This window comes from Sceloporus occidentalis, unplaced genomic scaffold (genome assembly GCF_023333645.1).
Source record: "Sceloporus occidentalis isolate IW3139 unplaced genomic scaffold, rSceOcc1.0.p SCAF_5, whole genome shotgun sequence".
NCBI lineage: Eukaryota > Metazoa > Chordata > Lepidosauria > Squamata > Phrynosomatidae > Sceloporus > Sceloporus occidentalis.
The window spans coordinates 21,808,195-21,824,365 of record NW_028316985.1 but is presented as its reverse complement, the minus strand read 5'-3'; the positions used below and the strand labels follow the sequence as shown (position 1 = coordinate 21,824,365).

At 39.1% G+C, this 16,171-nt stretch overlaps 1 protein-coding gene across 4 annotated transcripts in view; it reads right to left on the bottom strand.

Moving 5' to 3' along the window:
- DNM1L (dynamin 1L) overlaps positions 1 to 16,171 on the bottom strand; it is a 52,688-nt gene that overhangs the window by 9,001 nt on the left and 27,516 nt on the right. For 2 of the 4 annotated variants that reach the window (XM_089527856.1, XM_089527857.1), the window contains 13 exons: positions 15,787 to 15,833; positions 14,601 to 14,672; positions 13,421 to 13,507; positions 12,667 to 12,829; positions 11,589 to 11,709; positions 10,272 to 10,403; positions 8,572 to 8,778; positions 7,881 to 8,001; positions 7,538 to 7,693; positions 6,891 to 6,980; positions 4,979 to 5,071; positions 3,496 to 3,555; positions 1,220 to 1,297 (listed from right to left, as the gene is read on the bottom strand). In XM_089527856.1, the coding sequence (XP_089383982.1) occupies positions 1,220 to 1,297; positions 3,496 to 3,555; positions 4,979 to 5,071; positions 6,891 to 6,980; positions 7,538 to 7,693; positions 7,881 to 8,001; positions 8,572 to 8,778; positions 10,272 to 10,403; positions 11,589 to 11,709; positions 12,667 to 12,829; positions 13,421 to 13,507; positions 14,601 to 14,672; positions 15,787 to 15,833 (1,427 nt within the window). The remainder of the gene's footprint in view (positions 1 to 1,219; positions 1,298 to 3,495; positions 3,556 to 4,978; positions 5,072 to 6,890; positions 6,981 to 7,537; positions 7,694 to 7,880; positions 8,002 to 8,571; positions 8,779 to 10,271; positions 10,404 to 11,588; positions 11,710 to 12,666; positions 12,830 to 13,420; positions 13,508 to 14,600; positions 14,673 to 15,786; positions 15,834 to 16,171) is intronic. The other 2 variants (XM_089527858.1, XM_089527859.1) reach the window with 1 other exon arrangement.

Below are 16,171 nucleotides of genomic sequence, written 5' to 3'. Positions count from 1 at the left end.
ATGACTGTAGGGGGCAGTGGTCATCTCAGTTTCTAAGCCAAATAGCCAGCGTTGTCTGAGGACTGCTCTGGTGGTCATGTGGCCAGCATGATTGCACCTAATGCTGTTACTTTCCCACCAAAGTGGTACCTATTTATCTACTTGCATTTGCCTGCTTTCAAACTGCTAAGTTGACAGAAGCTGGGACTAGTGATAAGAGTTCACACCATGAAGCAGCACCCAGGCCTTGAACTGCCAACCTGCTGATCTTGCAATCAACAGAGTCAGTGTCTTAACCACTTGTCTAATAAATATGTGTTCTTTTATGCAACAGATATACAATAGAACAGGACAAAAAAAACTTTTACAATTCCATTTTCAAACCTCTCACGTGCCACATACATCTTTCAGGGGGAAAACAGAGCAGATCTGGGGAATTTTAAGAGTGCAATGGGCACAGAGGAAATTTCCATATTTCTTTGGCAGGCAACCTGCTAGCTGCCTATTCCTGTAATAAGTTCTCAGAACATACAAATTCATAGTGACATCTGACATGTTTATTTAGAAATTAAATACAAAGTAAGAAACTTCACATAAATTTAGGACAAAAAGGAAGTGAGGCAAACAGAATGGTAAGTTTTCAGATTTTCATTGTCCTCATATTCCTTAAAGTTGGTATCAAACGTCTCTTTTACAAATCTTTTCCATATTGACCTTCCTATTGAGAGATAACTTAATATCTGTCACAGAAACCCAGCATCACTCATGAGATGCTGGAATATGTTGTAAGGCATGTGTCAAACTCAGGGAGAGAGTGTTGGGCACAAGCCCACTAAACAAGGGCCTAATGTTTAAACTAAGGATATGCCCTAGCACATGGTTGCACAACCAGAAGAGTGTGGGAGTGAAAAGAAAAGGCTGTTACTAGAGCTTGGAAAAGCTATTTTTCTGAATAACATAAATCCTCTTGGGAATTTTGGCAGCCGTTGTATGGGGGGGAAACCATTTTTTCCAAGCTATGACAGTCAACAAACTATTGAGGTACCTGCTTGATAAATGTCTAGAAGAGCCCTAATTCTCCCCAGAGCCCATTTGAAACTTATTATCCCAGTTAAATTAATTCAACACTTCAGCAGGCAAAGTGTTCAACAAGCACTAGTGAGAGCAATGCTAACCCATTACCAAGGTGCACCACATAGACAATGGGGCATGCAGTGCATAGAGGAAGAAAGAGACAGACCTTGCCATCAACCTCAGCAGGACCAGCAGTAGAGGTCTCCTGGGAGGATGGTGCCAAAGCACCAGGAGGCTTAGTAGACTAAAGAAGGCAAGAAGGGCAAAAATAATATCAGCATTGCTTTTTTGTTTATTCCAGTCCATCCATTTCAATCCCTTTCAGTGTCTGCGTTTCAAAGTTGGAGCTTGCCTGCCTGAAAGAAGAAAAGCCCTCCTTCCGACCACCATCTTGGGGAGAGAGAGGCCTGGCCTGAAAGACTAAGAGCCCTCTTCCGACCACCATCTTGAGGGGGAGAGAGGCCTGGCCTGAAAGACTAAGAGCCCTCTTCCGACCACCATCTTGAGGGGGAGAGAGGCCTGTTATGTTTGTTTGTTTGTTTGTTTTTTACTTTGTATTGTACTTCCTGTTGTACACCGCTTTGATCTAATTTGGAAAAGCGGTATATAAATAAACATTATTATTATTATTATTATTATTATTATTATTATTATTATTATTATTATTAAAAGAAAGCATGTACTTTTTGAACAGAGCTTCCAAACTGAGATTTTTATTTTGATAATTACTGTACTAACAAAAAAAAAAAGATATTATCAAAAAATACCAACATGGGTCTCAACGCAAGAGGCATTTCTTGGCAGATGGACGGAAGGTACGAATTGGCTAAGGTACAAGGATATATTAAAGATAAATGCAAGAGGAGAAACAGAAATAAAATCTAGGGAAGAATTGGAACAGGAAGGTAAAGATATTCATTGGTTCGGATACTTGCAGATAAAATCCAAATTTAATCAAGACAAGGAGAAGGAGGGATTTGAAAGGAAAGAAAATGAAATAGATAAGTTAATCTGGGGCAAGGAAAAAGGCAAGATAGCGAATTTATATAAAACACTTATTAGTTGGGAATTAGAATGTGAAACTGTAACAGATTGTATGACGAGATGGGCGCAGGATATTGGACATCCAATCAGTTTGGACGAATGGGAAAACTCTTGGAAAAAGACCATGAAATTTACAGCAGCACAGGACCGTAAAGAAAATTATGTTAAAGTATACAATAGATGGTACTTCACACCGGCTATAATGGGGAAAATTTACAAACAATGTAATGATAGGTGTTGGAAGTGCAGATTGGAGAAGGGTTCATATTTTCATATGTGGTGGGGATGTAGGGAAATTAAGAAATTTTGGGAAAAGATTCATTGCATGATACAGAGGATATTGAACATAAAATTTCCCATGACTCCAGAGTTGTATTTATTAAATATGACCGGTTTTTTAGGAAAGGAAATAGAAAAGCTGTATTGGAAAATTATCTTGTACTTTATAACGGCCGCTAGAATAATTTTGGCAAGACGTTGGAAAAATGAAAAAATACCTGACATAGAAGATTGGATACAAAAATTAATGGATTTAAAAGAAATGGACAGACTTACTACAATATTAAATGACAAAAAAGAAGATAAAAATTGGATGCGGCTAGAGATCTTCCTAAAAGAATACTGGAAATTGAATGATTAGGTACATAATTGAGATCAGTCACGGAGAGAGTTAAAATATAAACATAGACATCAAAGATTTGTGTTGAAGTATACATTATATGTAATCATAGAGCAAGGAAGTGAAATTATAACATTTGTGAATATGGTAATTTGCATGGTGCAACAAGTAACAAAATGTGATGTAAATGAAATCAATTTGTTTTTGTAACAATGATTTATTGTCACTGTTATTTTAATAAATAAAAAAAATTTAAAAAAAAGATAATTACTGTACTAACAAGAAGACCTCTTCTTAACCAGCATTTATTATTATTATTATTAACCTTTATTTATAAAGCGCTGTAAATTTACACAGCGCTGTTCATACAATCTTTTTAATTGGACGGTTCCCTGCCCTCAGGCTTACAATCTAAAAAGACACGACACAAAGGGAGTGGTGGTGGGGAAAGGGCCTCTCTAGTAGGATAATACATATAAAATACATAGCAATACAGGAAATGATTCAATAAAACAGGCAACAAAAGAACATCAAATAGCAAGTGACAATTATGCAATGCCTGGGAACGCTGCCCTGAACAGGATGGTCTTCAACTCCATTTTGAAGCTGGTTAAAGAGGTGATGGCTCTTGCTCGCTGGGGAAGAAAGTTCCAGGAGTGAGGGACAGCAAGTGAAAAGGGGCGAATCCGAGATGGGGCAGAGGAAATCCTGGGCACAGCAGACCTTGACATTTCAAGCCATACCTGCAGTTTTACTTATACTACCAGGCACATGCTCACCTTGTCACGTGACCCAGCAGGAGGCATCTCTCTGGCTAATCTGTTCCGCCTTTGCTGCTCCTTTTAAAAAAAATAAGTGACTTGATTAGAAATTGAGTCTGGGTCACAGGAAATTTAATGACCCAAACTGCAGATGTTAATACCTGTAACAATAGCCATCAGCAGAACAGCTATTTATTTATTTATTTTGCAGTTTGCTATCAATTTCCTGTATTGGTGACTGGTCATTTCGTTTGGAAATTAAGTTGGTGCTTCTCTGATAGAACCTAGGCTGAGAGGTGTGTGTGTGTGTGTGTGTGTGTGTGTATGATTTCAGAGGCTTATTTATCCCTACTTCCCTGTTCCTTTAGCACTGCTACAACTGTGTAACTGTGTACAACTGTGTAGTTACAGTGTGTCTATAGGTTTTCATTTAGTAAATATAAACAAAATACAACTGTCAAAATTGTTTCTTAGTGAATGGATTAGCAAACAAAGTCAAAAAGCCAGGGCATCTGCTTATAGGTTCCTAGCCCTGATTTAAACGCATGTGCAACTATCCAATTCCGTTCTAATTAAATTCTCCTACTGTCTAGAGAACATACAAATATCAAATATTATTCACTAAAAGCATTTTTACTCCACTCGAGATGAAAAGGCTCACGAAGAAGTTTACAATGATCAGAACTAAGTCCCTGTCCACAGTTTTACATTCCAAAAGATGCAGCAGGAGAGCAAAAGGAAACTTTTTGCACTAGTTTAATACCTCTGATATGGGTGGCCATAACTCATGCAACATGTAACAAGTCTGGGATTCAATTGCTAGTGTCTTCAGCATGAAAGGATTTTGCGGAAGCATAGCAATACTGATCAACATTTCTATGGCATATAGAATTATTTAAAAGAATGATACATTTATATATTGGGTTCAAAGGATAGACCTAACAGATTACATTGTATAGCATTGCTCCTGTCTCCAAACCAAGATATATAGCTATAATTGCTACACTGCTAAGCAATTTTTAAAATATATCAAGGGAACATACAGCGAGCTACAAGCAGTAGGGCAGAAGAGATATAGGAGGAGGACAAAATTCTCTTGCTGGAAAAAGGATAAAGCATCAGTTGGATTGCTTGGTTCATGGTTTTAATTCAAAATGTAAGATTGGATGAAATCTATGTATACAGTGACTTTAAAATAAGGGAACCTTTGTGTTCAAAGACTGCATACTTCTGATTACTAGATTGTATGATAAAACAGCTTTTCTGACAGTGTGCGATGCTGCATGAATTTTTAAGCCTAAGCAGGCAAGATTACTTTGTATTGTCCCAATATTCTCACCAACTGCAGAACCAAGAGGTTTTTATTCTTTTTCAGTTGATGTGAATATAAAATCATTTCAGTAGCCTAAAGACTGCAAAATTAAGTACCTGTACACAAGATGGCACAACCATTTATATGAAACATAGAAAAAGATTTATGAGGATGAATTTTCTCCTTTACCTCTATGTTGTTGTTAATTAAGCCACAGGCATCTGCAAAATCTGGATGTTTGGTATTGATATAGGCCAACTCAATGGCTACCAAATTGTGAACCTATGAGAATGGGAAAAGGGAAAAAACAATCTGTATTTAGAATTTAGTCAGTTGAATAAAATATGAGGTAATGGAGAACAACACATATCTCTTAGAAATTATCTTTAAAAAAAACAGGGCCCAATAATAAGGCTGCCAAAAAAAAAAAATAACTCCAATGAAACTACAGTCTTCACAGACAGATCCCTACATAAACAATAGTTTTTGGCAACTCATTCTCCAAATCAGCCTATGCCCATCAACTTTCTTCTCTACATCTTCTACTCTTAGACACTTTATAAATACAGATTTTTTTTAGCCTGAGTCCTAAAGACATCTTGTCTCACTTCATATGTATGAGCCAATCTGTAGCTTCTTTCTTTTAAAAATCTGCTCAACTATCACAGAAATATGGCTTTATTGGATTTTCTTCCTCACTGAAGAACAGAGAAAGCCAGCAAAATAGTATTTCAACAATAGCACTCTCTCTAAATATATGTATCATTAAATAAGTCAAGAATGAAATAAAAGAAGGCTCTTACAGCAAGCCATAGAGGGTGGGTAAAAGTTCTGAAACAGGACAAAAATGGGGAAGGTGAGGAATGAGAAAGAAAGAAATTTTAAGTGTATAAAATGTCAAAGATCTAAGACAGGGGTAGGCAACCTGCGGCCCGCGGGCCGGATGCAGCCTGGCGAGGCCTTGGGACCGGCCCCAGCCCGGTCCTGTCACCGATTGCCGCCGGGGCCTTTGGCCTCTCGCGCACAGGGGCAAGGGGGGCAATTGTCTATAGACGCCTCAGAAACATGCATTTATATTAACATTTTTTTAAAAATCAGCAATTTTTTTTTGCGTGTCCTCCACTTTTTTTAAAAAAAGTGTCCACCATTTGAAAATGTTGTCCTACATTTGTCTCAGTTTATTTATTTATTTACATTTTTTAAAAAAATTATTTAATTATTTATTTTTTGGCTTCGGCCCCCCAGTTGTCTGAGGGACAGCAACCCGGCCCCCGGCTCAGAAAGGTTGCCTACCCCTGATCTAAGACATATACAGTCCGTCCTCGCCTTACGCGGGGGATCCGTTCCGGATCCCTCCGCATCAGGCGAATTCCGCCTATGCTCAAGCCCCATTGGAAACAATGGGGCTTGTGCGTGGCGGCGCACAGGGCACAACGGGCACGCACGCCCATTCAATTGAATGGGACGTGCCGCCCCTTCCGCCCCACGCGTGCGCCGCAGCTTGACCGCGTATGCTCAAGGCCGCGTATGGCGCGGGCGCACTGTAAATACTTTATTGCAGGGTAGCAACTAGAAGGTACTGGAGGAAACATTTAAGTGGCCAGCACTTTGTAGCTTGCATTCCATGAACTGCACTACTATTTTTATTCTCCTTCAAAAGAACTTCAGTAAATAATGCCATTGTCCCCACAAAACGCCTGTCAAGCAGTTTAGATTTGAAACCAGATGTCTTCGGTACAAGTTCTCCCTGGTTCAAGTATTTACAATGCTACACGGCATCATTATCTATATGGAGATATGCATGCTTTGGCTGGTACATATCACTGTAGGATCAACTGTTAGTGATCAAACTCAATTGCCAGTGGTAAGATTGGTTAGATCTATAGCTGAAACTCATTCAAACAAGGATCTGCTTCCTCCATGGCCAAATTATGAATTGGGCTTAGAGGAATTTCATCTGCAATCTACTCATGCTTATTTGGGAATAACCCTTACAAGTCCTTCAACCATCAGCATAACTAGGCCCATGCTAGTCTGCACCAACCAGGTCATACAATTTTCAGAGCACATAACAACACAGAGAAACCTCCACAATAGTTACCATTTCATTTGTAACTGGCAGTCTCCGACGTAAAAGACTGGTTACAACCTCAACAATGGCATCATGGAGTTTAGGAAACCGCAGCAATTCCTGAATAGAAGCAAACCAAAGAGTTTTATTTTCTAAAGTTACAAGACTACCACTAAATTGACATCTACTTCATTAAATTAACAAATTGAATGAATCATAAATGGCATAGTTATGAAATTCACATTATGAAAAATATGGAGGGGGAGCAATAAGGAAAACAAAGAGCCCTCCTCTGACATTTCTAGTTCCCAGAGATCACTCTTGACTAGGCTGTAATTTACATCTAAGAACATGTATTCCTCAAATGAAGTCCTAGCTATAAAGAAATGAAGTGATCACAGAATGCAAAGGTATATAGGAATTTCTAGAGAAAATCCAAAATAATCATCCACAGCTAGAAAATATTAAAAATACATATACATTTCAAAAAGCAAACTTTGATTTTGCCATTTTATATAAGGGACACCATTTTATTATGGCATTGTATTTAATGGGGCTTGAACATCTACTGGTTTTGATATCCACTGGAGGTCCTGGAACTAAACCCCAGTGAATACTAAGGGCCCACGGCATTAGCATCGTGCTCCTTTTTTTTTTTTTTTTTTTTTTTTTTTTACCTGTGTACTGTAATTGCTACAATGCTGAATGATCCTCTGCATTTCCTCATGGACAAGCTCCACACATCGCAGACTAGGCTCTTCCAGACGTTTGATTTGCCTTTTTACCAGCAGCTCAAATGAAACTTCAGGCACAAACAAGGCAGGACGTGGACCCTAGTCAAACCAGAAGGAAAAAGCTTCAATTTTATTCCACTGTAAGGGAGGTCAACATGTTCACCACGGCACTGTACTACTCCCCTAAGTAGTACACACCACCAAGGAACACAACCCCACCCAATATAGAATGCAGGTTAAAAAAGGGACACAGCATCTTAACAGGAAGTTAAAGGATAATACCTACAGTAGCATTTCTAATGGCTGTCAAGATGTCAATGGTGTTAAGGCCGCCTAGTGGATCAACAGATTCTAAAGTACGTCCAAAAGTTTCATGAAAAATGTAGCAAATTCTAGCTCCACCGCACCTGGAGTAAAAAAAGACTAACTGGATGCATGGAAAGAAATCAAGAAGCTCAATCACTTGTCCTGAACTATTGTTTGATCTATAAAATAGTTTTTACATTTATTTAACAATTCCAAATTTAGAAACACTGGAGGGTTTTTTTTAATTTTAAATTGTTTTAATTCTATTGCCTTTATTTGTATTGTTTTTCTCTGTATTTGTTTTTATTTATCTAAGCTGTCTTGAGTCTCAGTTTTGGAGGAAATGGTTTGATATAAGTGAATAAGGTCCAAAACACCCTGCAGAAATAATCCAGTTTGAGACTACTTTAACAGCCCTGGATCAATGCTAGTCCTGGGAATTGTAGTTTATTGTTGCACCAGGGCTCTCTGACAGAGAAAGCTAAATGTCTCACAAAGCTACAGTTCCCAGAAATCCCTAGCATTGAGCCAGAGCAGTTAAAGTGGCCTCAAACTGGATTATTTCTGCAGTGTGTTTTGGACCTGAAACATAGTAATAGTAAAAATATTTCAAAGTGTAATATCTTATAGCTTCTGTGGCAACTAGTCTCCAAAACAGATCTCGTACTTACAGTTCAGAAGTCTCTATGTATTTTGCTGTCCCTTCAATGGTGTTGCAATATTCAGTGGCAAATTTGGTGATAAGCTGCAATAACGTGGCACTCTTGTCATCCACAGGTTCACCATAGCTGTTCAACAGAGACTGATACTGAGCAGCTAAAACATTGATTCTAGTTTTTAGTTCTGGTAAGCAATCCCTGATGTGATGCATGAGTAACCTGAAAGGAGAGTTTGGGAACAAAGGTCCCTTTTAAAAGGAAAATTTAAACATTTAAGATAGCATAGCTTTCAACCACATATTTTTGATTATTTTTTGTTTAGCAAGTATATATAGTGTTTCATCAATTGTAAAGCTATCAGGTTTCTATGTTGCAGCATATAGAATTTTTTTGGAAAGAAAGATGGATGGTTACAGGAAATGCTGCCATTTTAATTTCCCACTATGCTAAATTTTAACATTCATTCATTCATTCATTCATTCAACATATACCCCACCTTACTGGCTATTCTAATTGATAATCTATCATGTGACATTTGGCTTTTATACTTCAAGCCATAATTATTACTGTTATCTACAATCTTTTGCAGATAAGGAAGGCTAGCATTTAAATTTCTTATTCCAAAAAGACATGCAAGAAATTATTTTACAATGATAGGCTATCATCAAACAAACTAGAGACTGGTTTGTTATTCTCATATGGCAACTGATGTATTGGCTGCTCCAAAGTAATTATTTGAGAATATATCAGCTAAATCGTAACATTCAGTCAGCATGATTTAGTATGCAATCCAGAGTTCAGCACTGTGGATGGAAATTCTTCCTGGATGGAAATTCTTCCTGGGCTGACAATTTTAAAATATACAATAAAGATAGTCATCTATCACTCTACAACTGGTACATCACTCTACAACTCAAAACAAAGGGAGGAGGAATCAAAAGAAATTTCATCATCCACCTAGCAGAAAAACACTGCGTCCAAATCATCTGATACTTCACAAATACAGTCCGTCCTCAGCATCCACGGACTTGCCATGTGCAGATTTGAGCATCCATGCATGGCAAGCCCACGGGAGGGTGGAGGTGGAGGAGGGAAGAAAAAGGAGGAGGAAAAGAAGAGCCGAAGCAAAGGGAGGAGAGAACAGGAGGAGGAGGAAGAACAAGGAGGACGAGCGGCTGCGGCAGAGGGGGGAAGTGGAGGAGGAAAAAGGAAGAGGATTGGGGAACAGGAGGAAGAGGAAGGAAAAGGAGGAGGAAAAGGAGAAAGAGCCATGGCAGGAGCAATGGGAGAAGAGGAGGAGAAAGAAGAGATAGCCCCCTGCCACCCACCGCAGTGAGAGCAGCAAAGATGGCTTCGGGGGGGGGGGGGGGGGGCAAAATGATATTGTCCCCAGTGGTGGCGTGGCCACGTGGCCGCACCACCACTGACTACTATGGGACCTGAGCATCCGCGATTTTTGGTATCTGTTGTGGTATCCAAAATGGATCCCCTGCAGATACTGAGGGCCCACTGTAATTGCAAATTTTCCATCCCTTTCCAATATGGTCCTCATAACTGCAAAAGAACTTACAAGTGACAGGATGTTATTAATCATATCTACTAACATCACCACCAGCAAGTTTAATACACACACACACACAACTGGGATGGGCCACAAAAGTCAACTAGAGGGGGGGGAGTTTTTTTATCAGAATGTAAGCAATTTTGTGTACCTGTTGAGGGTTCTAGCAAGATACTTTGTTCCATTCCGGTTGGCTAAGGAGGGATACTTCTTCTGGAGAAAACCATATTCATCACGAATTGAATCTGCCACACTCTTCTTATTGTTAATATCTAATTGACTTCTAAAATGTTGATATACAATTGGCTGATTATTATCCATGTTTCAGTACAAGATGCCATATTTCACACTTGGTTCATTGCAGTGCTATTAGGCACAGGCCATTATTACATTGCTTAACCTGGATTCCATTTTGTATTCTTCACTTGCTGCCAAAAATTGTTTAACACATTATTCTGACTTGGACAGTGCAATCACAGTATGACATTATTGCTATGCAAGTATCACAGTGTTATTTCTAAATTTGAAGGTATCATACAGCATGTAAGGCTGGCCAGCCAATCAAACCATCACTGATTGACTAAACATGAAACTTCCATTAATGCAGAAACTGGAATAAAAATTTACACTCTCAAAGCACTGGCTCAGACATCCTAGTTTCATTCTTTCCTCATTTTCCCCACGTACAGAAGACAAGTCCATGAGTGATGAACTGGCTGGAAGATCCAGCCAGAACTTCAGCCAAGAAGCCAGGTTCAGGAACTTCATTTCTCTGATATCAGGAACTTGGAGACACTCCCAACATGATCCAGCCTGAGGTTGGGTGGAAGATATGTAGCTCCAAACTGTTTCTTGACTTACAGACTGGGTAAAAGGGTGCAGGGCACTACCTGTGTGCTTTTCCTAATATCATAGGCTACCACTACCACAGAGAGCCAGAATCTGCCCATGACTTTCCACTATAGCAGCCCTAGAAATATGCTACTTAGCTAATAACACCTGGTGTCCCATTAGTGTATTACACTTGCATCAGCTCCCTCAGACAAGGGGGTAGACATTTTTGGCTGATGTGTAACGGTCATATTTTAGTTAAGGTTATGAAAGTGAAGTAACACATGTGGTGTCACTGGGCAGCATTTTATACTGAGCTCTGCACCATGTGTGCTGATTGGTCAGGCACGGCTGAGTATTGTGCATCAATACACATTGGTTGTGCAATCTAACAATTCTGTGGTAAGATGATAAAGCACAAACAAGGTGTAACTTTGCAAGGGTAAAAGCTAAGCTCTGACTCTTTGGTGTACGATCTCAGACAATTTGGGGGCCAAATTCTTACACAGCTGCTGCATACAAAGATTCTAAAACTCTCAATTAGGAAGGATTCATAGACATGAAACACTGCTCTGAAATCACAAGAATGCTTTAAACATCAACATCAAGCCACTCTCACTCCCACTCCCCAGCTTACCTATTCACTACACCAATGATGCCAAGTTTAACCGGTATCACTCTTCCCATAAGTACATCCATAGCATCAGTGCCAGCATCCATGAGATCCAGCTTTGTGATAACAGCAAGGGTGCGCCGGCCTATAGGAGCGTCAGGAAAACTGTCATTTTACATTTAGCTGGCCATGTATTAACTTCTCAAGCCAAAGTAAAAAAAGGAAAGTGGAAAATGTCAAAGGTTACCCAGGGAACAAAGCCATGAAGGAGAAGGGAAATTCACCATTAAAAGTGATTTGGTCTCAGGTTAGCTGCAAACTCTTTAGTTACAATGTGTACATCTAAACAAGAAGAAAATACAACTTGCATCCCCTTGTACTTTGGTCACAGTCAACAATGCAAATGCTTTTCTTGACGCCTAAGTGTTAACTATCCACTACAACTGAAGGCTAATAATCTAGGTTTCTAAACATGTCCCCTTGGAAACAGAACAAAACATCAAGGCTAAAGTTACTTATTCAAGACTATCACCAAACAGTATCATGAAACCAATATGAACTAACACATTCCAAGGACTCTGGAGAAACACCATAAGCTGAGAAAAAGTGGTCCACCAGTTCAGACAACTGTTCTAGACTTTATAAATCATGATGTATGGCGTTAGAAACAAATGCTGGAGCTGAGTACTATTCCCATTGACTCCTTCCTCCTACCTTTACTGTATTGCCTTAAGCCAAAGTTCCCTGTTATTTCTGGAATGAAAAACTCCAGTTTATAGAACCACAGAAGCATGGAGATGGATGGGTGCCAGCTGGACTCAAATCACTTTTCCCTAAAATACTGTTTAGGAAGTGTGAAACAACAGTCTGAAGTGGCCCAATAATTATTATGGCTGTTATTTCACCTCAATAGGAAGTAACTTTAGCCTGAAAAGCTTCAGCTACAACACTCATTAAAAGTATCTTGCTATCTTAATTACACAAATTACAACTGTAAAATATGCCACTGTAAGCTAATAGTTACACCATTCACTGTGCTGTAGGAGAATGTTTCTGAGAAAGGTGAAAGGAGGTAAGCTGGAATATGTATTCTTGTACTTACCATCTGGATCCACCTCTCGTGCTATTTTAAGTGCCTCAGAGGTGGCCATGTCTGTGTTGGCAGCAGTGACTGCCAGAATAATTGAATTTGGATTACTAATGAATCTAAGGATTAGTTCTCGGATCTGAAGTTCTATATCCTTTGGTTGATCGCCCACAGGTACCTGTGAGGAAAAAAACAACAATAAAACATACAAAAACATTAGCTTTTGAACACTTTTATTAACAGCTGTTCATTATGCTCAGGCTTCTCACAGTACAACATCTCAAGGCCCTTCCCAGGCAGAAGAGAAAAAGATGATAAGAAGGAAAACTGAACCATGCAAGTTATTTGGGTAGAAATGTAGCTACTTTGCTCTCTCATCCTTTCAGTTAGTCTCATGATGCTGCGTTTAAGATATGAAAAGCCAAATAGTAACAAAAAAAGAAGATACAATGATCTAACAGAAAACACTACAATGTGATGTGGTGGGAAAGCTAGGAACAGGAGGAGGAAACTGAAATGGAGCTCAACTAGGAACCCTAGCAAGAAATACAGCAAACTCCTGTTTCATGTTGTAAATTGCTGTTTTATGGATTTATCCTTTGCAAAATACAAACAACTCATCAACATCATCATCTATTTATATAGATGTATATTTATACAGTGCCATCAAGAACAAGAACAACAAAGCAAGTAAAAGAACAACAAAACAGTTCCCTGCCCTCAGGCTTCCAATCTTTCAGTTAAATGTATAGCAAAAATTATTTCTTACCTTTGTCATTCCTGGTAAGTCTACAAGTGTCAAGTTGACAACATTGGGTGAAAAGATTTTTAGATGAATAGGTTCGGGACTGATTCCCTAAAAATCAAGGGGGGGGGGGGGGAAACACAAATCATTTCACTTCAAATGTTTTTCTTAATTGTAACCATTAAAATACTAGCCACCATATATAAATCTTGAAATCTAGGCTGCTCATTAGTTCAGGCATCTCTGTATAATCTACCTTCACAGGCAATTCAAGTTTACACAGCTTGAATTGGTTAACACAAACATTTCAGCTATTCCCCTTCAAAATGTGGCTGGCAAATATAGCTTGAAAAAAAGTCTTCTAAACAAGAAGTTAACACAAGTAATGCTGCTGCATTGAGATGTGGAGCCTGCTTGGAAGATTTTCCCAAATTATAATTCCCAAATTATAGCCTTTGAAAGGAGCCCTGATATGGATCCCACATTCAAAGAAAGGTGAGATACAAATTAAATAAAGTAACAATAAAATACAGTAGTCCCTTCCCTCACGCAAGGATCTGTTCTGGACCCCCCCCCCCCCCGCATAAGGGAAATTCTGCATACGCTCGAGCCCCATTAACACCAATGGGGCTCGTGCTCGCAGCAGGGCATGGTGCCGCTTCTTCTGGCACCATTTTCAGCATACGCATAAGGCATGCCCACATATGATGCGGGAGCTCTGTATTATTAACTACAACATCAGCAGTATTTTGCCTCTAGAAAGAGGAATTCTAGGAACAGATAAATATGAGCCCCATATAGCTTTGAGTTCTCCGATAGCTTCAGCAATTTAAAATATATATACAGTGTGCCCAGATCATACATGGGCACAGCTTTCAGCTTATGCTGAAAGCAGCGCATTGGAAGAGGCAATGGCACACACACTGCATCGCATGCACAAGCACCACTGCTTTCAATGGGACTCAAGCATACGCGGTATTTCCCTTACATGGAGGGGGGACTGGAATGGATCCCTCGCATAAGGGAAGGGCCCACTGCATATTAATGTACAAATATGTTACCTAGACATCCAGGAATGAGGTCTACTGCCAGTAGAGCTGCCTGTACACAGTAGAAAAACATAATACATTCCAACAAAATACAACTACTACTCAAGAATATCACATGGATCACATAAAAATGTCAAAGCTGAACAGACACTTACCTTATTATTTCCAGAAATCCTTTCAGTTTCATTTTCTATTTCTTGTCTAATTTCATCAAAATCTGTATAAAGCTGAAATTTTAAAAAAAAGATAAAGGATAAAAGTGAAAACTCCTCTACGATGAGTACCTGATTTTACCTGCAAAAGCCATACAAAGAGCAGTTTTCCTAAGACTAGGGGACAGGGGAATCTGTGCAAATCTATGTACTATTACGCAAACTCTGTATATAACTTAACAACAGGGAAACAGATGAAGATGCTCCAGATGCAGCATTTCAGAAAGGAAAATGACTGTCCCGCATTCTGAAAGAGAGCACAAGGAGGTTGTGGCACAGGTTTTGCTACTGCTCCTTCTCTGCTAGGGACATAGTGTAGTCTGGATTAAGTACATTACAATGCTTGGGGAGCAGGAAATGGGTTACATAAATGGTTATTTTTAATATTTTGTGCAAAAAGGCATGAAAACTAAGGTTGAGATGGATGTGTGCACCCACAATCTATACGTGGGCCATAAAACACATTTATTCTCATTTTTAGCTACATGTACTTATTTTATCAGCTAATGAGTCACACAAAGTTATATACAAATTTATGCTAATTTCTACAGGGAAGGGTGGACTGTTGGAGGCTCCTTCTAAAATGTGCAATGCATGAAGATGTTGATGACAAGAACAATGCACAGGCTCCCTGCAAAAACGATGCCAAACCATGGTTTAGGCAGCTTTAACAGATTGTCCTCAGGGATGCTTCATCAAACATAGTTTGTGACAATCCACCACAAAATATCAGTAATTTGAATCCCCCCCTCCCAGATCTAATGTCAGCACCTGGTATCCCTAGGAAACTGCAGGGAGTAGTGGTTCAACACCAACAAGGCTCACTGCTGATGCCTATTAAAAAGTATCCAGTCCACTCTCTGAGCATCATGAGAAATATGAGTTTAGCTGGTATTTTAATTTCCCACGGTGCTTCTGGCATTCCTCTGGATTACTGTGGGAAATTAAAATGTAGCTTTTAGCCATATAACAATGGTTCTGGCCAAAACCACTGCTAGGAAAGTCCACAAGGGTCTACCAGAATGTACTTTGTGCAATATTCTTTTAAACTTCAAGAACATATGCCTACTCATTACCCATGCAGAATTATCTATTTTTTGTTATTAAACAGTTTTTCTAAACAGTCTACCTTGTTTTTCGTATGTAGAAATTTTCCCCATTCTTCAGCATCAACCCCTGAAAGAGATAATTGTCGTACGAGATGAAAAGCAGCGCAATATGATAAATGTTCTGTTAAAAATACATTTTTTTCCTGGACACCCCCCCCCCCCCCGGTGTCCTTATGCTTTCATGAGAAAACTGAAAGTGAGCATTTAGGTAAAGTTACTAAAATGAGTATGTCATTTTTGCAGAATTTAAATGCCTTTTTATTGACAACATAATCAGGTCTACAACTAAAGCATAATGTATACTATTTATTACACTTTAATCTGAGAAACACAGGAATGTCTTTTTACATCATATTTCCCTTGGTGGTCCCAACCAGAGTAGGCCCAATGGGATTCAACTCACCG